This window comes from Colletotrichum fructicola (assembly GCF_000319635.2).
Source record: "Colletotrichum fructicola Nara gc5 chromosome Unknown KSG_Nara_v1_contig03, whole genome shotgun sequence".
In the NCBI taxonomy this organism is placed as follows: domain Eukaryota; kingdom Fungi; phylum Ascomycota; class Sordariomycetes; order Glomerellales; family Glomerellaceae; genus Colletotrichum; species Colletotrichum fructicola.
This window is the reverse complement of record NW_027094053.1, coordinates 231,569-255,699: the sequence shown is the minus strand read 5'-3', so window position 1 is coordinate 255,699 and position 24,131 is coordinate 231,569. Positions and strand designations below refer to the sequence as shown.

The 24,131-nt window shown below is 52.2% G+C and overlaps 9 protein-coding genes across 9 annotated transcripts; 6 read left to right on the top strand and 3 right to left on the bottom strand.

The window, feature by feature from the left end:
• Positions 1 to 169: 169 nt before the first annotated feature.
• On the bottom strand, positions 170 to 1,993 carry qutD-11 (Quinate permease; the record flags this gene model as incomplete). The annotated part of the gene is made up of 6 exons (XM_032028718.1): positions 170 to 273; positions 345 to 576; positions 633 to 943; positions 1,024 to 1,059; positions 1,114 to 1,737; positions 1,798 to 1,993. 6 exons carry the CDS (start codon positions 1,991 to 1,993, stop codon positions 170 to 172), a joined length of 1,503 nt encoding a protein of 500 aa, XP_031893358.1.
• A 774-nt stretch (positions 1,994 to 2,767) lies between these two features.
• atsA-1 (Arylsulfatase) lies at positions 2,768 to 5,154 on the top strand (the record flags this gene model as incomplete). Its single annotated transcript, XM_032028703.1, has 3 exons — positions 2,768 to 4,319; positions 5,017 to 5,026; positions 5,103 to 5,154. The coding sequence occupies 3 exons, from the start codon at positions 2,768 to 2,770 to the stop codon at positions 5,152 to 5,154; spliced, it is 1,614 nt and encodes a 537-aa protein (XP_031893500.1).
• A 368-nt stretch (positions 5,155 to 5,522) lies between these two features.
• Positions 5,523 to 6,851, top strand: CGGC5_v004820 (uncharacterized protein; the record flags this gene model as incomplete). Its single annotated transcript, XM_032028692.1, has 1 exon — positions 5,523 to 6,851. One exon carries the CDS (start codon positions 5,523 to 5,525, stop codon positions 6,849 to 6,851), a length of 1,329 nt encoding a protein of 442 aa, XP_031893501.1.
• Positions 6,852 to 7,661: 810 nt separating this feature from the next.
• Positions 7,662 to 7,962, top strand: CGGC5_v004819 (uncharacterized protein; the record flags this gene model as incomplete). The annotated part of the gene is made up of 3 exons (XM_066151347.1): positions 7,662 to 7,849; positions 7,884 to 7,889; positions 7,947 to 7,962. 3 exons carry the CDS (start codon positions 7,662 to 7,664, stop codon positions 7,960 to 7,962), a joined length of 210 nt encoding a protein of 69 aa, XP_066009211.1.
• Positions 7,963 to 8,310: 348 nt separating this feature from the next.
• bglX-1 (Periplasmic beta-glucosidase) lies at positions 8,311 to 10,776 on the bottom strand (the record flags this gene model as incomplete). Its single annotated transcript, XM_066151346.1, has 4 exons — positions 8,311 to 9,762; positions 9,826 to 10,087; positions 10,147 to 10,456; positions 10,506 to 10,776. 4 exons carry the CDS (start codon positions 10,774 to 10,776, stop codon positions 8,311 to 8,313), a joined length of 2,295 nt encoding a protein of 764 aa, XP_066009210.1.
• Positions 10,777 to 14,226: 3,450 nt separating this feature from the next.
• Positions 14,227 to 15,318, top strand: plyB-1 (putative pectate lyase B; the record flags this gene model as incomplete). The annotated part of the gene is made up of 3 exons (XM_032028658.1): positions 14,227 to 14,533; positions 14,593 to 14,837; positions 14,893 to 15,318. The coding sequence occupies 3 exons, from the start codon at positions 14,227 to 14,229 to the stop codon at positions 15,316 to 15,318; spliced, it is 978 nt and encodes a 325-aa protein (XP_031893508.1).
• Positions 15,319 to 15,696: 378 nt separating this feature from the next.
• Positions 15,697 to 17,307, bottom strand: CGGC5_v004816 (Bypass of stop codon protein 6; the record flags this gene model as incomplete). Its single annotated transcript, XM_032028647.1, has 5 exons — positions 15,697 to 16,196; positions 16,253 to 16,436; positions 16,487 to 16,888; positions 16,945 to 16,959; positions 17,011 to 17,307. The coding sequence occupies 5 exons, from the start codon at positions 17,305 to 17,307 to the stop codon at positions 15,697 to 15,699; spliced, it is 1,398 nt and encodes a 465-aa protein (XP_031893509.1).
• Positions 17,308 to 18,951: 1,644 nt separating this feature from the next.
• On the top strand, positions 18,952 to 20,327 carry CGGC5_v004815 (Secondary metabolism regulator LAE1; the record flags this gene model as incomplete). Its single annotated transcript, XM_032028636.1, has 7 exons — positions 18,952 to 19,130; positions 19,187 to 19,353; positions 19,411 to 19,428; positions 19,491 to 19,554; positions 19,610 to 19,661; positions 19,733 to 19,818; positions 19,874 to 20,327. The coding sequence occupies 7 exons, from the start codon at positions 18,952 to 18,954 to the stop codon at positions 20,325 to 20,327; spliced, it is 1,020 nt and encodes a 339-aa protein (XP_031893502.1).
• Positions 20,328 to 21,778: 1,451 nt separating this feature from the next.
• CGGC5_v004814 (putative transporter) lies at positions 21,779 to 23,489 on the top strand (the record flags this gene model as incomplete). Its single annotated transcript, XM_032028625.1, has 2 exons — positions 21,779 to 23,226; positions 23,276 to 23,489. The coding sequence occupies 2 exons, from the start codon at positions 21,779 to 21,781 to the stop codon at positions 23,487 to 23,489; spliced, it is 1,662 nt and encodes a 553-aa protein (XP_031893503.1).
• Between the last annotated feature and the right edge of the window lie 642 nt (positions 23,490 to 24,131).

The window sequence follows — 24,131 nt, the reverse complement described above, 5'->3', positions numbered from 1 at the left end:
ACTACTCTCTGTTATCTCTGTCCACATCATCTTTGCTGTGAGCATCACCAGAACCGCATGAGGTACGTCAACCGCATCAGGTGTGTCAGCATGCCGCAGTGAACCCTCAAGTGATGTCGGAAACGTGCAGAGTAAGGGAAATTCTCTCCAGCTGTTTACAGTGTACCATTCATTCTTTCTCGGGATCCTGTATGCGACGACGAACCCCTGGATCCTGGGTCTGCTTGTGGAGAGCAGTTTCAGTATCATTTCCAGCAGGCTTGCCGGAAAACACTAGAGGCAAGGGTTAGTATTCGGAATTCAAAAAGACGCTTTGATCGGCCGCATAGGTGACTGAAACTTACAGGCTTCCATTTCCTCGAGAGACTTGCCCTTGGTCTCCTTGATAAAGAACCAGACAAAGACGACCAGAGCCCAGTTGAAAATGCAGAACATGAGGAAGGTCTTCCAGCCGAGGTTCTGGACGGCATGTGGCGTGGCTTGCGAGAAGACGAAGTTGAACAACCATTGCGTGGATGTGCCGATGGCAATGCCTGCTTCGCGGATGCGGGAGGGGAAGATCTCGCCCATGTAAACCTGAATTTGGTCGGTTAGTGCTTCGTCTTCTCGGGATTGAAAGTATTGAGACTTACCCAAGGCGCTGGGCCCCAAGAAATGTTGTAAGACATGGCTTCCAGGTAGATCATTGTCATTGATGCGATGGCAGTAGAAGTCAGACCCTGGTCAACGGACTTTGGTGGGTTGGTGGCTGTAAGGCATGCGATGATGAGCATGTACGCTCCCATGAGGAAAGCACCGGCCAGGAGAGAGCCTCGACGACCCATGCGCTCGACGAGGAAGAGGAGGTAGAAAAGACATGAGACTACTTTGACGACGCCAAAGAAGCCGGTAATCAGGAGGTTATCTTGGCCGGCGCCGACAGCGGCAAAGACCTGGGGTGCATCTGCAACATCGGTTAGTATCAAAGGAAAGACGAATCGAGAAAGTTTCTGGCTTGGGGCAGAAGAAACGATGGTTGCTTACAGTAAGCCAAAGAGGTATTGCCGGTGAGTTGGACACCTAGCAAAGTCAGCTTCGAAGTGCAAGTACAATCCGAATCGGCGGTTTACGTACCAATCTGAAGAGCGATGATGAGGAGAATACGGTAACGGTTGGTTGGCTGAACCAATTCCCTCCATGTCAGACCCTCCTTCTGGCTTTCCTCCTCCTCGATGGTGGCGATGATCTCAGCGAACTCTTGCTGAACCTCAGGCGTATTCTCGCCGCCACGAACCCACACAAGGGATTGCAGGGCTTCCTCCCTTCTGCCAGTCTTGGCCAACCACCTCGCACTCTCTTTGCAGAACAACATGCCCAGACCCAGAATCGCACCAGGGACGAGTTGGAGTCCGACGGGAATCTGCCATTGCTTCGTTGAGGGTTTCAGATGCTTGCTCACCCCGTAGTCGATCCAGTAACTTGTCATGACGCCCATTGTGAAGAAGAACTGGAACATGCTGCCGAGCATGCCTCGGATGTTCTTGGGCGCCATCTCGGCCGAGTACATGGGGATGACAACGGTGGCCATGCCGACGCCGACACCGCTGATGACTCGAGCTACGTAGAACGCCGCCAGGGAGTGGGTGTTGATCGTTTGGACCACGGCGCCGATGCAGAAGATTGTCGAGGCGAGGATGATGGACCATCTTCGGCCATACTTTGCGGTGAAGGGCCAGATGAAGAAGCAGGAGAAGAAGGCTGGAAGGAACGGTTGTTAGGATTTTGTGTTACGGGATGCTCTTGTTGAGAGTAACTCACCACCTGCCTGCAGCAAGCTCGTAGAGTTAGAGCCGACGTTTGCCTTCTGTGATGGGCCGTATCGAAAGTCAGTTTGAAACCCTTCAAAGGTGAGAATTCCGCCGATGATGCCAGTGTCGTATGCAAAGAGGAAGGAGCCTACGCAGCAAAGTGCTACGAGGTAGACGGCTCGGAACGTCCCAAGTGCCTTCGACATGTCGAAACAGATAGGATGCAAGCTTTGATGATAGATCTTCACCCAAGTATCCCGAGGCACCGGCTGCTATTCATATTAAGGAATTTCATGCTTGAAATACTGATCCAAGTCCGATATCCTGACTACCTTACTCTGTTCAGCACAGTCCAGCACGCCATACCGAGACACCCAATGGCTGGATACCGCAGGATTCACGAGAACCGCAACATTCGGGCGATTGTTGAAGTCCTCCAAGCACGCAATGAGACCCTTGACCCCAAAACCAGGGCCTGCCATGCTCACCAACCAACTTGCCCCATTGTTGCCCCGGCCTGTCTGCCGGATGTCGGTCGGGAGGCCCAATCTGGGCTGGTGCAATGTTCGGAGTTGCTCCACATTCCAGTTTGGGCGACCGGACCGACTACCGAGAGTCTCGGCCAGCTGCGGGGGACATCTCGGCGAAAGCTAGGAGAGCCGCCCATCCGCACCCATTGACCTCTCAAATTGTCTGTTCCGGTGATGTTCATGCCGGATGTCGCGCGGTCTTCTGTTTCGAGGATGATGTTGGGCCACGTTGTTTACCCCAACGAGGGGCACTGATGGAACAGTGATGCATAGCTGTAGAGGGGCATCGTTGCAGCATGGAGCTATCTTGAGCTCTCATCGAAGGACTATATGCCCAAGCTGCCGTATATGAGTTCGACGCGTTCGTTGAGAGATTTACGTGTTTTTCTCAGACTCTTTCTGCCTGGTAACTCTCTCTTTCGACCCCATTTCCGTTGACTGTATTTCAAGATGACGACCCAGAGGCCCAACATCATCTTCATCATGGCTGATGACCATGCTTCCAAGGCCATTAGTGCCTATGGAGCTGGCATCAACCACACGCCCAATATTGACCGTCTGGCAAGCGAGGGGATGAAGTTCAACCACTGCTACGTCACCAATTCCATCTGCACCCCGTCGCGAGCAGCTATCTTGACCGGTACTCACAATCACGTCAACGGCGTGATGACCCTGAACGACAGCATCAACAAGCATCTACCCAATGTTGCAAAGCACCTACGAACAGGCGGTTACAACACGGCTATGGTAGGGAAATGGCACTTGGGTGAGGGCAAACAAAACGAGCCCAATGGCTTCGACTACTGGTCTGTCCTCCCAGGGCAAGGTGACTACTGGGATCCAGAGTTCATCGAGCCATCCGGCGAAAAGATCGAGGAGGGCTACGTCACAGACATCATCACAGACAAGTGCCTCGACTTCATCAGTAAGACCAAAGACACCGACAAGCCCTTCTTCGTCATGTGCCACCACAAAGCCCCCCACCGCTCGTGGGAGTGCGACGAAAAGCACAAGAACCTCTACACCGACCCGATCCGCGTCCCCGAGACCTACGACGACGACTACAAGAACCGCGCCAAGGCGGCGAAGATCGCCAAGATGCGCGTCGCCGAGGACCTGACGTACCAAGACCTGGGGCTCGTGCAACCCGACGGCGGAAACAGGGTCGGCGAGCGCGTGGTGCAGGAGTCAAACTCTGCGCAGCGCAAGATCCCGACCGATGCCAAGAGGCTGATTGACAAGGAAGATGGGACGGTGTTCACTTTCAAGAACGGCGACGACCTTGCGCACTTCAAGTTCCAGCGATACATGCAGCGCTACCTTCGCGTCATCCAGTCTGTGGATGATAACGTTGGCCGTATGCTGAACTACCTCGAAGACAACGGGCTGGCTGATAACACGATTGTGATCTATACGTCGGATCAGGGGTTCTTCTTGGGTGAGCACGGGTGGTTTGACAAGCGGTTCATGTATGAGGAGTCGTTCCAGATGCCGTTCCTTATTCGCTATCCCGCAGCAATTGCCAAGGGCGCAGTATGCGACGACATCATCTGCAATGTTGACTTTGCGCCGACATTCCTCGACTTTGCGAATCTGCCAGTGCCAAGCTACATGCAGGGCGTCTCGTTCCGGGAGCTGCTCAGCGGCAAGACGCCGGCAGACTGGCAGCAGATTGCATACCACCGATACTGGATGCACAACGACATCATTCATCACGCCTATGCGCACTATGGTGTTCGAGACCAACGATACAAGCTCATTTACTGGTATAACGAGGCCCTGGACGTGGCGGGCGCCAGGCCAGGCGGCGAAAAGGATAAGGAATGGGAGTTGTTTGACTGCGAGAAGGACCCGTTGGAGCTATTCAATGTGTACCACGACCCAGCATATGCTGAAGTTGTGAAGCACATGACGGGACTGCTGGAGTTGAAGATGGTGCAGATCGGGGATGAACCCGTTCATCCAAGGCTTGGTGCGATGAGTGGGTCGGTTGAGCTCGCGAGTAAGTTATGAGACAACCTCGTAGGTCGCATCTGATGTTTCCATGGGCACTCTGAATGAATCATGAAAAGTCTATTTTGATTATTAGCTGGGTGAATGTTCGTCCTTGGTTTTATTGTTCCTGTGCAGTTCAATGTGATGCTGAAATACTGCTGAAGAAACACCCGCGATGTGGTTTTTCAGACCAGCGCAATTCCCCAGAAATTCACGCCGACATGGTGTTAATTGACCGGGGCACAGCTCCTGTAGACATTCTGCCATTGGCTCATGAAGCTCCGTCTTGGATGTCGTTACCCAACCCACTCCTCACGTCATGTAGACCTTACTTGAGTAGGCAAAGCGCGAGTTCTCCGCATGCCCAGAGAAGAAGAAAGGCCCCGCCATTGTCCAGGGGTCCTTCGGCACCGGGAGACGGGGACGTCATGTGGGAAGGCGCAAGAAGAACCCTTACCAACCGGATTCAATCATCTGCTGCATAGCACGTTGAGCAGTTGTTCTTCAGACCTACGTCCCTAACTTTCACCGACCACCGCGCGGGCCCGATAGACTGGTTGAGTCGCGACAGGCATAACAACATGAGACGAGAGCTAAGACGATGAACCGGGGTGCCACTGTTTCAACAACAAGATGATGGACTCGTTCGTTGGGTGCTTCCAGGCCGGACCAGCCACCGCACGTCAAACATGCTCACAATGCAGATGGCGAAAGGTAAGCGATGCCGACAGCATGGCCTTCGGTCCATCTCCCGTCCCTACCCAGAGTCCTTGGGCCTAACTCGGTTCAGGTCCGATGCGATGCTGGTTCCGAGCAGTGTTGCGGGAACTGCTCACGCCTAGGGCTGAGTTGCTCTTTTTCAACAGCAGAGGAGGACGCCAACATAACGATGTTGGCTGTGCACCAGCTTGCTTCAACTAAACCACGGCGACTGCGAGGAACCCGGGCATGTCGGAGCTGTCGAGATAAAAAGGTTCGGTGTTCCGGAACATCTCCATCGTGCACAAATTGCAAACGACACGGGCGAGAATGCACATACCCCAGCCCTGCTCGCAGCGTCCGGGCGCCATCTCCGCAGAGCACGTCCACCGAGGGGGAGGACTCTCTTCACGGTGCCGAGATCGCCCAGCACATACCCGCTTGCGTAGAGTCCTTCTTCGAGAAGGTTTACCCACTTCCATCCCATGCGTTTCTTCATCCGGAAACGACAATGGAGAGGTGCCGGGCTGGCAAGATTGACCCGGCCTTGGCGTATGCCATCTGCGCCCTGGCAACGCTACACTCGGCTTCGGACCTTCAAACCCGAGAGAGAGCCACTCCCTGGGTTCAAACGGCCGAACAGAGGATATGGCACCATCTGGAGTGTCCTACAATAGCACGTCTCCAGGCTCTTCTGCTCATCATCCATTATCAGATGGAGACTGGACGGTTCCAAAGGGCTTTTATGCTGACCGCTACGGCAGCGAGATTTGCTGCCGCCATGCGGTTAAATCATGAACGGCCTGATCTAGACCTTGTTGCTCAGGAGGTGCGACGTCGTATCATGTGGTCCCTCAAGATCACTGAAAGATACTTTTCGGTTGGGCTGCCGGAGTTTGAGGCTTGCCCTATTGAAACAATTTACTTACAGTTCCCATCAGCCGAGGAGGACTTCTGTCCAACGTTTGAGCCAGGAGATGGCAGCTGCTACAGGCTATATGTCAGGCTTGAGATTATCCGGAGAGACATCATGAAGTTGACGAGGGGTGTTGCACTCTGTGACCAGCCTTTCATGCCCCTGGCAAAACTCATTGGGGACTTTGAGAGAGACTTGGCTGAAATCGGATCTCAGATGCCTGATGGTACAGAGTTCCCTCTGTCTCAACTTGAGGTTCACTTCAATGACCGATGGCTCAGACGACGACTCTTCATGCACGTCTCCTTCCACCAAGCGCACTGCGATCTTTACCGAATCTTGCTTTCTGGCTACCCTGAAGCAGCGCCTCGGGTGGTCCTCGATGCTATCGATGAAGGCTACATAACGGCTGCATACCGCAATTGCCTCAAGCACTCCACGTCTATCATTCAAATTTTGACCAACTTGAATCAACACAGCCCCAGCCATCTGCTCCTGGAGTTCGATACCGCAATATGTGCATATCATGCTACAAGGCTTGTGCTGTTCCTCTCTCGCTCTGGAAGAACGCAAGATTTGCCATCTCCCGAGTTTGCTCAGAGTCGCGCAGCTCTGTGTCTGGCGGCGTTGAAGCGGTTCTTCCCAGCATCCGCTTTGGTCAAGCCCATCATCAACGATATGGAGCGTTTGACCCAGGGACATGCGCCACAGAAAACAGGCATTGGTGGACTTTCGTCGCCGGAGTTCCAAGAAGGGAGAAGGAACTTGGAGCAACAGCTCTCCACAGCCGCTAAGGCCAGACAGAGGCTCGCCATACATAGTTTGTTGAGACAAGCCGATTTTACCGACGAAGATGACGGGGAACACTCGTCTTCAATGTCAACAACCGGACTATCCCCCGTCATGACAAGACGGACGCCGTGAGACCTCGTTTAAAACAAGCCTCTGTCAGCTCAAAGTTTAAATAATATATGAAGAGTCAAGCTTTCTTCAGCTCGGAAAGTGGGTTGAGTAATCGGGTAGCTCCTAGGTAGCATCGTGAAACTATTATATTAGTGGAGTGGGCCATGTTTTAGTCGTGAGGCCAGAAGTCTGGTTGGCCTGGAAAGTTGCATCAACCTCTCTTATCCATAAATACGAGGGATGAATCCGATAGGTAAGAGGTGCAAGGACTTACACGAGAACAAAGCTTATCAGTTACGGCCCAACAGGAAGCTGCGGCCCGTTTGGATGGCGTGGCCTGTTGTCGCAAATAGAGAGACTTGACACGCGCTTGCGCGCGCGTTAGGGCGCAGAATGGCCTTTCCAGCATATCAGCAGTCGCTTATTCCCAAGAGTGCAGTTCATGATCTCGAAATAAACTTTCGCATCCCCCGCAGGACACTTATTTATTCCGTACTTCGCCTTGTAGGGCCCCTCCTGTCTGCGACTACTCTGCGTTTCAGCGCGCCTCACGGCGTGCCCGCCCTGTTGGTACCCTAGAGGCCTCAACTGTCCGATGCCGTCTCAACATCCCTGCCAACTGACTCGAAGGCGTAACTATCATGGTGATACTGCCGGTGGGAGGACTTGTAAGTGAGCAAACTGAAGAGGATAAATATCTCTTGATTCTCTGGGAATAATCACGCAATCAGCCCAAATCAAGTTGCAATCATCCAGTCTTCTTTACAACATCTTAACTAATACATTTACAAACGACTTGCCGGTCAAAGTCTCATTATTAAATCATTCAAAATGAAGTTCTACTCCGTCCTCCTCTTCGTCGCCTCCGTCGCTGCTGTCGCCCTCGACACCGACGTTCCTCCCGAGCTTCACCAGCCCGGCCGCCGCGGCGTTGACTGCGGAGCTTGCGCTCGCCTCAACTTCTGCCCCGGCAAGCCCAACAACAACGTCGAGTGCGAGCTCGACGGCTGCTGCAAGAAGTAAATTACTTCAGCTGATTTTCGAGTCACAAAGCTACCGGTAAGCATTCGAAACTTTGACGGTGACTCACTGGAGCTGTTCACTAACTCACCCTAGAGACATGCACACCTGATACCCTAGACCAATGGAAGCTACTGTGGTCGAGAACAACTTGGGAGTGAGAGGCCCAGAATGGTTCTGAATCTACGTCGACTTAGGAACATGATATTGCAATAAGATACCAAATTTCTCGCCCAAAGGACTTGCTCAATTGTTCTTGCTCTAAGTTGTGACTTAAAGGAAAATCCCACATCAATGCTAATATGCGCCATAACAAAAGTATGCTCTAGCGACTGAGCAATTTCGAGAGCATGAATATTAGGATACGTATTGTGATGAATTACGAAACTAGGCCTTATTCTGTGAGTCTTGTTGAGATGTATGCTTGATGAAACAAGAGCGCCGTTGCGTTACCTGTGAGTTACACCAGAGTTGCGTTCAGGCTTTGCAGATCCTCAGTTCTTGAGCTGCTCCCCACCCAGAAATTGTAAAGTCCTGTCTCAACCTCCCACTCTCCACCGACGAAATAGCCGAGTTCGTTGTACGGGACAGACAGTGTGACTTCTTTCGACTCGCCTGCTTTAATTCCCACCTTGTGAAAGCGAATGAGCTTCATAACTGGAAACTCGATCTGGGTATATTCCGGACGGTAGTAGAGTTGAACAACCTCTCGGCCGAATACACTGCCAGTATTGGTCACATCTACTGTGACGGTCACCTGGCTGTTTTGGTCGCACACAGCGGAAACGCTGCTGTTGCTGGCAGATTGACATGTCAGAGAAGGCGACGAGATGTCGAAAGTCGTATAGCTCAGTCCGAAGCCAAATCTAATGGGAGCATAGCGTGTTAATTCCGGGAGATGCCAGTCGTATTGTGTCGCAGTACCGAAGCCGCCCTCATCATCAGACGGGAAGTAATCGTAGGCAACAGGAAACGCGCCCTCTGCTTCGGGGAATGTGATTGTCAGCTTCCCACTAGGGTTGACATCTCCGAAGAGAATCTCAACCAAAGCATCAGCCGTGTATTCTCCAGCGAGCCAGGTGTGAAGAATCGCCTTGGATCTCTTAGTTGACTCATTCAACAGGAATGTCTGTCCACCACTGAGGACCAGTATTGTTGGCACACCCGCATCAAGGACGGCATCCAAGAGATCTTGCTGCAGACCCGGAAACCCTAGATCAGGGTGACTAAAACCTTCGCCATCGGTTCGATGCAACGACTCATATGATGTATCGAATGATCCCCAGCCAGATCCGAGAACAACCACGGCGAGTCCGATCTCCTTCGCGGTGACGACGGCTGCATCAATGCCAGAGCTATCGTTCGTGCTGAGAATGTCGACGCCAGCCACATACTTGACATTTTCGGCCCCAAGCTCCCGCTCAAGACTTGTTCGAAATGTGTCACCGTAAGATGAGTCCGATGCATTGTTGGCGGCGTACTGGCCGGTGTTCAGGATGTCTGCATAAGGCCCTAGAAGTGCGACGCGGGGAACGTTGCTTTTTGTCAAGGGCAAGGTTCCGTCGTTTTGGAGCAGAACAATAGCTTCTCTGGAAATGTTCCGGTTGATTTCGAGGTGTCTTTCGTTCCGAAGGGTAGCGTTCATGTTTTCGATGGAGGGTAGAGGAAGATCGAAAGTTCCAGTTGCGAACTTGATCTGCAGAATTGCGTGCACTGCCTCGTCGATGAGCCCCGCGATCTCCGTGTTATTTATCGAATCGATGAGTGTTGGGAAGGCGGATGGTGGTCGCGGAGATAGCTCATGCTCCAACCCACCGCGAAGGGCTTTCAAGCCAGCATCGGCATACGACTTGGCCACCTTCGACTGGGTGTACATGTTTCTAATCGAGCCGGCATCGGACATAATCAGCCCCTTGAAGCCCAGTAAGTCCCTCAAAATGTCCTTGTTGAGATACTTATTCCTGGAAATGGGTACCTGATCCACGCTTGCATATGAGACCATGAGAGATAGGGGGCTGGCCTCTCTGATAGCCTTGACGTATGGGGCCCCGATGTCGTTTAGAATGTGGTTCAGTCCGCCCTGCATGCTAGCTGTGTTGACGCCACCACTGCTCGAGCCATAGATCCAGTGCTTGATCGTAGTGGCCACCTTAACAAAGCCGTTTTCGTCTTTCTCTTGCATGGTGTTGATGTAGTGAGATGCAAACTCGCCAACGAGGTATGTGTCTTCTCCGAACCTTGTGTCATAGTTGGTCAGTCGAATGAGGCCAATCATGAGCATGGGCTTGGATCTTACATCTCGCCATTCCGACCATTTCTCGGATCCTTGGCCAAGTCAACCTCGGGCGAAAGTACCCAGTGAGTCCCCACCGCCATGTTCTCGTCACGAATCGCAGCGATAGCTTGCTCGTAAAGTGGGATATTCCATGTTGCGCCCATGGATACGGCCCCTGGAAAGATGGTGGCGCCTGATATCATCAAGCCATTGACGGAATCGGCGATTGTGATGTAAGGAATGCCGAGACGAGTGTTGTTGATTTGCTCGGCCCGTACCTTGTTGGCGATTGGTAGCAGCTCATAGGCGTAGTTCGTAGGGGCTCCGAAACCTGCGATCGTCTTAGCTCCCAAGCAAAGTATTGCACTTATTAAACCTACCAATTTGACCATTTTGTGTCTTTCTAATCTCTTCAAAAGAGGTCTCGTTGTAAGACAGTGCACCGTTGACCCTTTCAGCAAGCCGACGGATACCGCCCAACTGGCCAACCTTCTCCTCCCAAGTCATCAACTTGAGGAGGTCGTCGGCTCTCTCTTTTGGAGACCGTGATGCATCTTGATACACCGACCCGTTGAATTGGGATGCCACAGATGCAAGCGCTGTGATCTGGCACAAAGAGATGGCGAAAAGAGAGGCCAAAACTTTCGCCATCTTGAATGTGAGGTCCGCCTGATGATCAAGGTGGATGAAAACATGATCTCATTCCGTACTTTGACTTGCTGTTTATATCGCGAGAAACTGCATGATGAAAGCACGTCATTTGATGAGTCCCACGTTGGACCATCAAGCCGGTGACAAGAGTGCCTGGCTCCATGTGTTCGGCAAAGAAGCCCGGAGCGGGTGACCCACTTAGACACCCGGGCCTCCCGGGCTTCGAGCCGGATGTCGGTCGGCAGTCCCGAACAGGAAGGGTGCAGAGAAAATATCCAGGCACCCCCGCTTCCTACCACGGCGCTAAAATTGCGTCATTATAGCTAGCGGTGTGTCGGCTTTCACACCTCGGTGACGGCTTTTATGACTGTGAGCTGACCTTATGCAGAGTTTGATGCTGCTCAACATAGGTAATGCATGTCATTAAGCACGAACATCGCAGTTCCAGATGGCCTAAAGGCGCTTCAGACTCCACTGATTCACTGTTGGCACTTTTGCGACTGTTGCTCTACCAGTGTCACCTGCAAACGGCAGTTGCGGCTCTATCTCGCGGTTTTCGTGTACTTCATGGCCGCAGCGACGCCCGAGCACCGTAATGAGCATGAAGCCGAGAAATCACCCTCAACAAGCTGACTGGAGAGAATTACTTGCATCATGTCATACTCCGACGCCTGGAGTCGACTTGATCAGGGCGTTTTTAGTAGATAAAGACAGCCAAACATTCAACCTCCCGAGGGGGGGAGAAGCCATTTTGCGGCTTGAAGTAAGGGGCCATGACACAATTCCATACCCAAGGTTCTAAGTAGGACTTCTACCTGCAGCCATCAGCAGTAGGATGATAAATCAGCGGAAAAATACTCGATAGCGGTAAGAGATGAGCCGAAGATGGTGAGGTTCTCCTTGCTCGTCTTTGGCGGAATAATTGTTGCTTGGTGAACTATATGAAGCCGAGATATTGACCACTCGTCTAGATCAATCAACTGACTCAAATAATCGCATCTCACTGTCTAGCCAAGCATCGCTTCCCTGTACTTATCCGCTCATCTGATATTCGTGGACATGGCAGGGCGATACAAACATCCAAGAAACGCAAGAATGCGGTAATTGGTGTTTCAAAAACCCGATCTCCTAGCGATTGGTTCATATCGACCGACCAGTAGTATGTAGCTGAGTCGTTGACATCAGCTGAAGCAGAAAACGAGGGCTACTGCGCAGGTTGCATATTTGAGGTTGCTACCGAACTCGGGTATCTCGTTTGATGGAACGGCGTGCCAACATGCTGGCGATCATTGTCTGGCAACCATCTTCCTGCTCGGTGCCATTTCCGTGTGGTCATTCGGTAAGCTGGCGATTCATCCCATTCGTGCGAAATCCAAGTGGTGACGATCCCAGCCTCACTTGGACAAGGCGTGGAGAACGGTTAGGCCGATCGGCGCATGGAAGCCTCGGTGTTCATGACAGCAAGTCTGGAACTTGGTGTCAAGTCAACACTTGGGATGCGTGGTAAGATTAGGCCAGGATCGGGCGGCAGCAGTTTGCAGCTTTGGAGATGGAAATTGGTGAGAGTCTGCCATTCACCAGTCTCAATTGTGTACCATCCTGAGAGGCGGCCGATCTTGTGCGAGTGAGGAAGCATACCCTACATGTACCGTGTTGAAATTATTACTGTACTATTATAACGGTCTCCTTTCAAAGCCTGGCATACGCTCGGTTATTGTCTCTCCTTTTCCCTCAGATAGAAGAGATTCCCGCCTCTTGTGGAGTTTCGGTCTTTTCTCTGGTTTGAATACGAGCTGCTAGGAGTTTCAGGTACTAATCTCCTGCGTTGTATTCGTAGCCATGAAAAAGCTGCCAAGGCTGGATCGATATAAAGCTCTTGGCGTAATTGTTTTGGTTGGGCCGACGGGAGATCACAAAGGCCGCATCAGGCGGGCGAAGCAGAGAGGCGCAGAAGAGGAGTCGAGCTGGTGAAAGGTGAGAGATGAGAAACAGATGTGAGAGGGGCAGGTGCGCAGAAAACTTGCGGGTGATTGGCAAGAGACTTTGCCAATGCAGAATGCCAATATTCGCAGTCTTGGCGGCCAATCCCCCTTTTCATAGTGCTACACGCCAAGACCACACTTCTCGCTCACTCACTTTGTTTCTCACTCCATCGGTCGCAATCTCACTATCTGGTTTTTGAAAAATCGAATTGACTGTGTTCAAGCTTTCGATGCCAGGGAAGACGGTCGTAGAGATGTCGTTGCACGTTCTTAAGACTATTGGCTCGTATTTAGGTGAGAAGGGTTGGCAGTTGTATTGCGTCTCACTGTGTTAAGGAACAGGGGTCTGCCCCCTCCTCAGGACCACAGCACGCAACACCCATGTCTTCCCCCATCCGATCAGCAACACATCTGCTCAGATAGGCGACGGCTCCCGCTGTAGCTGCACGGCGACACTCTCATTCAAGTTCTTCCTCCAACAGCCAGCGCGTGTTCATTTGGATGAGTGCTTGGCATTCATCTATCTCTGAGATGCCGCGCGCGCTACCGCACTTTCAAACGCTTGAAACATGCACGCTTGGCAACTCTAGCGCAGCGTCACATCATCGCGTGCTGGGCAGCGGTACTGCCCATTTTGGGGGCTGGCTGGTTCGTGGTTTCGACGATGAGTGGGTAATTGCTAGTCATCCGATGAGCCTATTCCCAACCCCTGTAACCTTCTTCACTTCGTCTGTTCTTTCCAGCATCCCAGTTGACAACGTCCCAGTACCACAGCTACGCAGTACATTCATGACATACCGAATCGCAAACGAGCTCTGGACTCCTCACAGCAGGCTGGGTACTGCCGGACCCCTTCCCGTTCTATTTGTCTCCTACACTCTTTAGGAAGTCAAGCCATGCCCAGCCCACTGGTTCTGGCAAACATGCCAGCCGTAAGGGACCAGAAAGTGAACCTCCTTACTCGCGCCGTTCATTTCAATGTGACGGTCTTGTGTGAGGCCAATCAGATCTGACGGCGGGCGGTCACAGCCAGCTCTCTGTCCACGGCCTTTTCGTCCCGAGATTCCCAACATCCTGGCGTTCCTCTGAGGCTACCCTAGTCTTTGCTGACGGGGAAATAATCAAGGGAGTCGATGGAGCTGCGGAGTGCATGCGATAGGTTGATGTGGTTCTGGAAATCAACGTGGGTTGATCTCATTTGCCGCTTCCAGGAATCACGAAATACCCCATCTAAACTAGAAGCCAAGATTCCGGATCTTCGATCTTTGTATATAAGACCTCAGTTATCGTCCCAAGTTTGTGCCCACAGCTTCTCTTGCTCCTCATTCGCGCCTTCTTCAGTCTTTCTTTCTACCTTCAGTTTGTCTCATTATTCTGACCAATTTCCAGTGCTAGTCACTCGGTTCACACTATCTTGACATCCTTTCTTATTTCAACCTAAACCAAACAACCCCGTACAAATATCAAGATGAAGTTCTCCGCCGTTACCCTCATGGCTGCCCTGGCTGCGGCTTCGCCTACCAACATCCTCAGTGCTCGCAACGAGCTTGCCCGCCGCCAGGCCGCCGAGGCTTGCAACATCGGCTACTGCACGGAGAACGGAGGTACCACTGGTGGTGCCGGTGGTGACACCGTCACCGTCAAGTCCGCCGACGAGCTCGTCGCTGCTGCCAAGAAGGAGGGCCCCCTGACCATCATCGTCTCCGGTGCCATCTCCGGCAGCGCTAAGGTCCGTGTCTCCGCTGACAAGACCATCATCGGAGAGAAGGGCAGCTGTAAGTGGCATACTGTATCAAATCAAGTAGATTGGTTGAGATTAACTGGCTGTTTGCAGCCCTGACTGGCGTCGGTCTGTACATCCGCCAGGTCAAGAACGTCATCGTCCGCAACATGAAGATCGGCGGTGTCAAGGCCACGAACGGTGATGCCATCGGCATTGACGAGTCAACCAATGTCTGGGTTGATCACTGCGACCTTTCCGGTGATCTCTCCGGAGGAAAGGACGATCTCGACGGTCTCCTCGATGTTTCCCACGGTGCGGACTGGATCACCGTCTCCAACGTCTACTTCCACGACCACGTATGTTTACCATCATACACAGTTCTATCTCAATCTTATACTAACAGAGACACAGTGGAAGGGATCTCTGGTCGGTCACTCTGACTCCAACAGCGGCGAGGACACCGGCAAGCTCCACGTCACCTACGCTAACAACCACTGGTTCAACGTCAACTCCCGCGCTCCCCTCGTCCGCTTCGGTATCGTCCACGTCGTCAACAACTACTACGACAGCTTGATCCTCACGGGTGTTAACACGCGCATGGGTGCCCAGGTCCTTGTCCAGAGCTCCGCCTTCAACAAGTGCCCCGCCAAGGCCATCTTCTTCGCCGACTCCAAGCAGACCGGTTACGCTGTCGCTGAGGATGTCGACCTCGGCGGCTCTGAGAACTCTGCCCCCAAGGGCACCCTCACCTCCTCCTCGCTGCCCTACAAGATTGCGGCGCTCGGCTCCAGCAAGGTTGCCGGCACCATCCCCGGCACCGCTGGTCAGAAGCTGTAAGCGGCTCTGTGAGACGTGGATTGAACGTGGTGGGATGAACGCATCTTTCTTTGTAAATACTTGACTCAGTATATATGAGTGACGGCGATGGCCAGTTGATATACACCCCTAATGTGTACATATGGGGTCGAAATGTTTTGCCAGAGCTGGATATTTGGAGGCATTGTATATAAATCTGCCGTCTACTACGTAGACTGAACAAGATTTTCTCCCTACAACCTGGCCTTCTTGCATGAATTCCTGTGCTTCTCTAACGTCGCATTACTTCGAGAGACGTTTTGGAAATGTATTTGGGCTGATTATCCTACCCCGTTATTGACATCCAATGATCTTCTAGTCTATTGTGCCACTCTACAGAGCCATGCCCAGTGTAAACGCCTAATCTCTCTTCTTAATGCGAGGGAAACACAGCCATACGATAGCGACCACAGCAATGAGAGCCAGAATAATGGGCTGCAGCACAGCGACACCCTTGCTAGTCGCAATCGCGCCAATGATGAAGGGGAAGACAGTGCCGCCGGTGCCACCAATCGCCATTGCAAATCCGATAGCACTCACATGGATATGTTTAGGAAGTAGCTTGGCGGTCATCATCACAGCACCGGGAAACATGGGTCCCAGAAAGAAGCCCAAGAAGGCCACAGCAATAGCCGAGACGACGAACTGAGGAATGAGCCAGAATAACAACTGAAGGGCAATGCAGAAGGCCAAGTAGATGGTGATGCACAACCTTTCGCCGTAGCGCTCAGTCACGAAGCCCAGACCCGCTCGACCGAGGGCTTGTCCGGCCCAAAAGCCAGTGGCGGAGACACCTGAAGCATAGGCAGACGCTTTGCGGACTCGCAGCATGAAAGTGACGATCCAGCCACCAAGGCCAACTGGGGATGGGATTAGCTATGAGCGCAAAGTGACGCCAAGTATTTCGGCGACATACCTTCAACACCCATGTATGCAAAGAAGAAGAGGGAGCAGAGCCAAGTGACTTTGGACTTGAGTGCAGCTCTGGTGCCAGCACCGCCCTCCTGATCCTCGTGCGCGTGCTCAGCGCGGTAGACAGCGCCCGTCTTTTGCCAAAAGGTGATGGTCAGACCGACCAGCTCAATTACGGACATACCGACCTGAGAAGTGGTTAGCACAGGCTCTTATTGGCTGGATTCGTGTTCCTTACCATGAAGTAGTAGTAGTTGTACCACGGTAGCTCAGCCTTGACCACCATGGACGTCGCGATAAGAGGTGAGATCAGGGCCCCTACGGAATAGAACGAATGCAGGAAGCCCTGGATGGTATTCGCCTTGTCCATTGCGCCAATCCAAGCACAGAAGCATGCATCCGTCAACCCATTACCAAAACCACTGATTGTGTTGGCAATGACGAGAACAGGATAGGGAGGATGGAGGGCGAGGATGATGTAGGTGGTAATGTGGCAAATGGGCGCCATGATGGCGACGCCCCGCTGGCCAAGCTTCTGGTGAATGCGAGCATTGGTGAAGGCCGCGACGGAATAACCGGCGAATGGGGTCAAAAAGATGAGAGATACGATGGTGTAACTGAGGTCATAATAGGTTTCGAGCTGTTCATCAGTGAGCATTGTGGACCCCGCGTCTTGAATATGAGAGCATGACATACATATGGGATCAAAGCCTGTAAACTGTCAGTCAGAGTTGCGGGTCAAGAAGAGGTAAGATGACTTACACCAACTGCCGCGTCGTTCATTCCGGCAATGATGAAAGAGACGAAGCAGAAAGCGAGCCGGCCCATGTTGCCTTTCGGCGAGTTCCATCGTTCAATCTCTCCATGGGCATTCGGTGGCGGGGTGACATCACCGCCCTTCGAGTCGATGGACTGGTGCTCTTCGGGGCCGTCTTTCTTGGGCGAGATATCTCCAACAGAGCGGCCGTGGTTCGAGCCAAGACGGCCGAGCTCGTACGCCTCCGGGCCGAACGCCGTGTGACGTGTGTCAACGCGAGTCTCTGTAGCAGTTTGTGACATGGCGATTGGAGACGCGACTGCGCGCTGTCGTTTTCAAAATCAGGGTGTCCGACGAGGCCACTTGAAATTCAAGAAGATGAAGAAGTCATCTTGGATTAAAATACGGTCAGCGGATTTGACTTGGCCCGCCCTCGCTTTCGCATCCGATGGGTGAGAACGGCGGGGCGGGGAAGCCGGTGACGGTGCCCCGATGATTACCCGGGCGATCGGAGACTCAACCGGAAGAGCTAGCGGAGTGTCGCTCGGAGTTTTTGATGACTAAAGCGTTTTGAAGGCGGCTTTGGTAGGATGTGATTGGCTGATTCTCCTGACTCGGCCCAGTAAAGTGGTTCATATCATGCGGGCCGAGTCAATTGAGGAAGTTCTCCGCGAGTTTTCCGCGACTGAACGAGACAGCGAACGCGACCTTTCTTGTCTGACTGAGGTTCAACAATCTTTTGGTATATGCTGGTGATCTACAAGAGGTAAGCTTTGGCAAAGTCTGCACAATGATCGAGCTTCTGAGCTCAATCACCGATCATGCAATTCCTCATCTGCTTATTCACCGATAGGAAAACATGTGTCATTGACATATTCATCGGAATGACAAATTACGTACAATTGATCGAAGCGACCGCCTGAATTGTCACATCCCTGATCGTATGATGTGGTTCACAGCCGGGGTAAGCAATTGTTTTACATATTCGGCGCTCGCTTGGATCCCGGGCGCCGTCAGGACCGAGATGCCCCATATTTGCGGTCCAGATACCGGGTCCGTCATGGGATTTTCGTCCGGACGCCCTTCCGGTAATTCTGGGGAGTCAAATCCACGATGGCAGATTGGATGCTCGCATCAAATGTCTCTTCAACCATTCAATTCAACCCTTCATAGCGCATGGCTCCCCGTAAACAACATCACGAAGGACCTTGCTTCCCGGCCTACAAACAGTAGCTTTCAAATTGGCTACGTGTTGACTTGATGCCCTAGGAAAGATGAGCTTCATAGTGCTGAGCCTGTAGAGGCGATAATGAGCTGAGATAATCCCATTTACTTCGCACCTCCGTCACTCGTCAGCATGAAAGCCCGCAGTGTCTCTACGCATATAACACACATTGGAATGGCCTCGGAATTCCCATTCGTTTAATACATCGAATGGGGTGAATTGAGCTACCGATCTCAGGTTGTTCCATTCCACACTTCAATCCAAGGTGCGAATCAGGCGATGCGCCGGAATGCGCGGGAGCCTCCCTTTCGTGACAGTAGGAAGACCCGGATTGTGGGAGCCCGACACGAACCGGACATATCCACAAAATCTCCTACTCCGGCAAACTGGCCCAGTCATGCCCCAGCGGACTTTGAGGTCATTGAAACATGCGCCAATCACAACGCTAACTGGGAACCATCAGCGGAGACTTACGCGTAGTTAGGTAATCGCGTTGTATCCGGAGCCACCATTGAAGAATCATTAGCGGCGGCTCCTTTATTCGCTGTGGATGATGCGGATTGTCGCAAGGTGCCGTCTTAAAGCGAAGCTGACACCCGACTCCCGTGGGCGGCACTTGTTACCCCGCCTGCACGTCGTGTAGCTGTCGCATTTCCACGAAAACGCCGCACGATTGCAGATTGCAGATCACAGAGGATCCCCGGCACTGATCCACATCGCCATGGCCACACCGGGTGCCGACTCGGCGACAGCAGCGGGAGAGCCGCCCGAATTCATTGAGGTGGGCGACACGGCCACGCCCGAAGAGGCGTCTGAACCTGAGGACTGGGATGCGCGCTCATCAACGTCGACCTCGCTAGCATCAGGTATCCAGAGGCATGCGTTTGCCAACGGTCGGAGGTGAGATATTCTCAACTTGGCTGCGGCACTGCATCGGGACTGACAGGTCTATCAAGGTATCATGCCTATCGCGATGGGAGATATCCAATTCCCAACGATGAGACAGAACAAAACCGTGAAGACATGAAGCATGCCATGGTACTGGAGTTGAGTGACGGGAAGCTTTTCCATGCCCCGATCGGCGATCACCCCCAAAAGATTATCGACCTTGGAACGGGCACTGGTACAGTCATCCTGCAAGTCCGAACGCGGCGAGATGCATGCTAACAATACTTTAAAGGTATTTGGGCAATGGAAGGTATGTCAACGATAGTATTGAGATCCCATCCAGGTCGACTGGAGCTGAGATGATTGATTCAGTTGGAGACCAGTACCCTGGTGCCGAGGTGACTGGCGCCGACTTGTCCCCGATTCAACCTGATTGGTAAGTCATACGCAGATCTAAGCCAACTTTATTGTCCTATTCTAACATTACAAAGGATTCCGCCAAATGTGCGCTTCATAGTAGATGACGTCGAAGACGAGTGGTTGGTAGGTGTAACCTGTGTGTTACTATCAGTACCTATGAAGGACTGTTACTGATAGAGAGCCGCCCATCTCAGTTTGACAAGGACTTTGATTTCATCCATATGCGCAACCTTGCGACTTGGGTTCACAATCTTCCCAAGCTCTTGGAACGCTGTTTCGCGTAGGACTCTTCTTCCCCGAAGTCCCTGTACGCCCTGCTGACTCCGGAGCTGTAGTAACCTTAAGCCCAGTGCTTGGGTTGAAACCCAAGACTTCAACTCCAACGTCAACTGTGACGACGGGACCATGCCAGATGACTGGGCCCTTATCAAATTTTGGGCCCTTCTTCACGAGGCAATGCTCAAGCTAAACGTTGACATTCGGGTTGCTCCACAAATCGGCGAACTGATGGAACAGGCCGGATTTGTCAACGTGAGAAAGACAGCCTACAAAGTGCCGATTGGCACTTGGCCTAGAAACAACATCCTCAACCTCGTCGGCGAGTACATGCGCACAATTATGGAGGATCTGCTTGGCGCAGCTGCGAGCAAGCCACTCAAGACGTTAGGCATGACGGACACGGAGATCCAAGTCTTCCTCGTGTCTGTACGAAGCGCGCTGAGGGATCGCAACGTGCACGCTTATGGCACATACTACTCATGGGTTGGGCAGAAGCCGCTTGATGCATAGTCACGGTCGACAAGAATTGTCAGTGTCATCCTTGGTTTGAATGTACGATCGATTGTTTTCTGTCAAGCTCTTCAGCGAAAGATTGGATATCACATAAACGGCCGCTCTTTATGGTATTGGATCATGTATAGCAACATTCAGTCAAGCCATTTACGAAACAGCAGAGAAGGAACGCACCTGTGGTACAACTTTGGGTAACATATAAACAAGAAAAAGCAGAATTTGTCTCGGAACCAAGAAGAATCTGGAATGCAGTGGGAAAGACATCTTGTGGTCACTTTCAACTGATGAGAAGACAGGAGAGGTCCTGATGTCTTTAGCCACAACGTGCCCCCTTTGTTTATGAGAACTTCGCCAGTGTCCCTTCAACTTCTGACAGGTCAGCTTCTCGCGATAAGCAGACGGGACTCGGGAGCAGAGGATCAGCCAAGACGAAAATTGTCAAAGCACACACCGCCAGCAGCGTTGGTCTGGTATGCGCCAACAAACTCATTGCCTGAGACTTACCGTACATCGGGGCTTGCTGGAATCGCGGGTGCCGTAGTCTGGATCGGTACTGGTCTTTATCATATCTTGCAGTGCGAACCGATCGTCCTGAACCATGCACACATGTGCGACGACACGAATGATGGCGTTCTCATGTCGCTCCGCAATTTTCCATGACCATTCCAGGTTGTGTTCAGAAGGCACATCTCATTTGGCATGGGGACGCGAGTGGCACAGAAGGATGCAAGTTACCGATTGTGCTTCCCTATTGTCTCGAAAACTCAGAACCGTCCAACAATTCACTCGCGCGTCAACCCTAGTTCGCCCAGCCATGCAGGTGCCCTTCTGTGAAACCAGCTGAAATTCTGTACCACGTTGGAGAAAGAGGGGATGATCAATTGTCTGGGAATGATGGCTTCTTGACCTGGGCCAAGACGATATCGGTATGTTTGTCGAAATGCCGAGAGAAAACGATCCGTAACGGGCTTGTCTCCTCCATCTGATTTACTCGAGCCTTACTGGGTCGGGAAGGCCCCGGTATCTCGGTAGTCACAGGTAAGACATTCCCAAGTCCAATCGGTGTGAGACATACCATGTGGACTTGGCACATCTGCAATAATAACGCCAGATGCCCGTGGCTTTGGGCCAGCGAATCCTGCAGGCAAATGTTACTCAACTTTGAATGCCAACTGCACTCGACCGCTGTCCTCCGGTTTCCATGAAAAAGGGGGCCCTCTCCGAGCTGCCATCTTGTCAACTTTGAGGGGCACAGTGTTACGTTTGTCGGAACATTACAGTCCACACATCGTTACTTCTCGTATTACACGCTGGTATATCCTTATTTGATCCCTCTCCCCCGCTGCCGGTGTTTGCCTGAGCTATTCAAGAAGCCTTATTCACAGTGCCAACCCTTACCAAGGTAGATTCACATATCCATCGAGCTTCTCAACTCGACGTCTATCAGCATGTCGAATCTTCACGGCGACAGTCATGAAACGGGGAAGGTATTCCCCCGCGACATTGAGCGCAAGGCAAGCGATGCCGAAATCAGTAATACCACCCCGGACGCCTCGTTGAGAGAGAAGCACAGCACCGCCCGTATCCAAGGCATCTACTCAATCGATGACGGCGACAAAGCAAAGCTGCGGTCTACCATTGTACGCAAGTTCGATGTACGCCTGGTGCCAGCAATGTTTCTGGCTCACCTTCTATTCTTCCTGGACAAGGGAAATATTGCCCTCGCCCGTATCAATGGTCTCGAAGAGGATCTCAAACTCAAAGGCAACCAATTCAACTCATCGTTGGCGATGTTCTTCATCCTCAACATTCTATTCAACATCCCTGGAAACCTCGCTGTGCGTCGTGTTGGTGGCGCCGTCTGGCTACCATCCCTGATCGTCGCATGGGGGCTCGTCACGATCTCTTCAGGCTTCATACGCAATTTTGCCGGATTATGCATCACTCGCATATTTCTTGGTCTGACCGAGAGCTCTTTCCTTGGGGGTGTTTTGATATATCTTGGCTTCTTCTATACGGCCGACGAGCTTATCCTGCGCGTCGGACTATTTTACTCCAGCACTGCCCTAGCAGGATTCCTCGGAGGTCTTTTAGCCGGCGGACTTGGCCAGATCAGAGTCGCACACTACAATGGATGGCCTTGGATCTTCTTCGTCGAAGGATCTCTAACCGTTATTCTTGGAACTGCCTTGTTCTTCTTCCTTCCCCACACACCGGCCGACGCAAAGTTCTTGTCTCCCGTAGAGAGAGCGCTCGCTGTCAACCGCATGCAGGCCCAAGATCGCTGGCACTTCCTGGAACCCCAGCAGTTGGATGATCGCGAATCGCATGAGAATGATTCAGCTATGGAAGCGACCGTTTCGAAGGACCCTCTTAACTGGGCAACAGTAAAGAGCGCCATCTTTAACGTTATCACTCTCACTATTGCTATCGGCGCCTTTTTCTCTATCGAGGCCATTTACAGTTTCGCCATGTTCTTCCCGACCATCATCGCTGCTATGGGCTACAAAAGTCTGCAAGCATCGTTGATGACGGCTCCGCCCAACTTGCTCGCCCTGATCTTCACAGTCGGCATTTGCTTCTGGAGTCAAAGGTCCGGGAAGACAGCCCTTCCTCTGAACGTATGCAGTGTCATCGGTGTTTTGGGATACATGATGCTCATTATTGGAGCAAACGTTGGCGCGCCGCCGCTGGGTATGAACGCCAAGGTCCAGTACGCTGGCTCCTTCCTCGTTGCGATGGCAGTCAATGGAACACCGCCTCTAGCTCTCACTTGGCTTAGCATCAACGCATCGCCACACTACGTGCGAGCCATTGCTTTGGGGTTTGTGTTGTCAATTGGAAACACTGCTGCATTCCTGGCATCATTCACTTACATCAAGACAGAGGCGCCTCAGTAAGTTCCGCACTTTGATTCACGTTTTCGATGCTGACTTCACACGCAGATACATCAAGGGGCATTCAATCAATTTTGGATGCCTATTTGGTCTCCTTATCATCGGTGTTACACTTCCGTTGTACATGGCCTGGGAGAACAAGAAGCGTGAGCGGGGCGAACGAGACTACAGGCTGGATGAGAGCCGGCAGAATGGCTTGTCCAAGGAGGAACATGAGTTTAGACTTGGGTGGATGCATCCGGGCTTCCGTTTCAAGGTCTGAATATCTTTTCAGAAGATTTCTAGGCATTGAGCGTCCGGCGAGAGAAGACTTGTAAACATGAGGTAAAATGCACGTACACATGGGAGGGCAGATGGTCGGGGCGTTGTTGGGATACCACAGGGAATACACCACAAACTTACATCGAGGACAGTAAGTATCATCTTGCAATGTGCGCCTAGGTTGACATCACGGCACGCGACTAATATACATGGTTCATCTGCCCGTCTATCGAGTCAGGAGTTCTCAGAAGCGCCTGGAACTCACCACCAAACATGGCCCGTGAGTCTGTCAAGAGGTTGTCTCCAGCCCACGCCTTATCCTCCTTACTCGTGTATTCAGCTGACGCGGCTGTACAAGAACCTGCATCAATGATGAGCGATGTCACCAAACAGTCTAATTTCAGAAGTCAAAGAAACGAAGGCCTTTGTAACTCATCATCAAGGTCGTCAACGGGACCAGACTGATGAAAGATACGTACCGGATGCCATGCTTAAACGCCGATCCGCTCGGTTATCGCCGCTGTGCAGCCGCCGTCACGACGCTAAAACACAAAACACAGGGGCAAACAACAGCAATTTCGATCCGTTGCCGAGGTGGATCCCCCCGTCAATCAACCTCCTTTCACCCTTCACTTCGACTTCG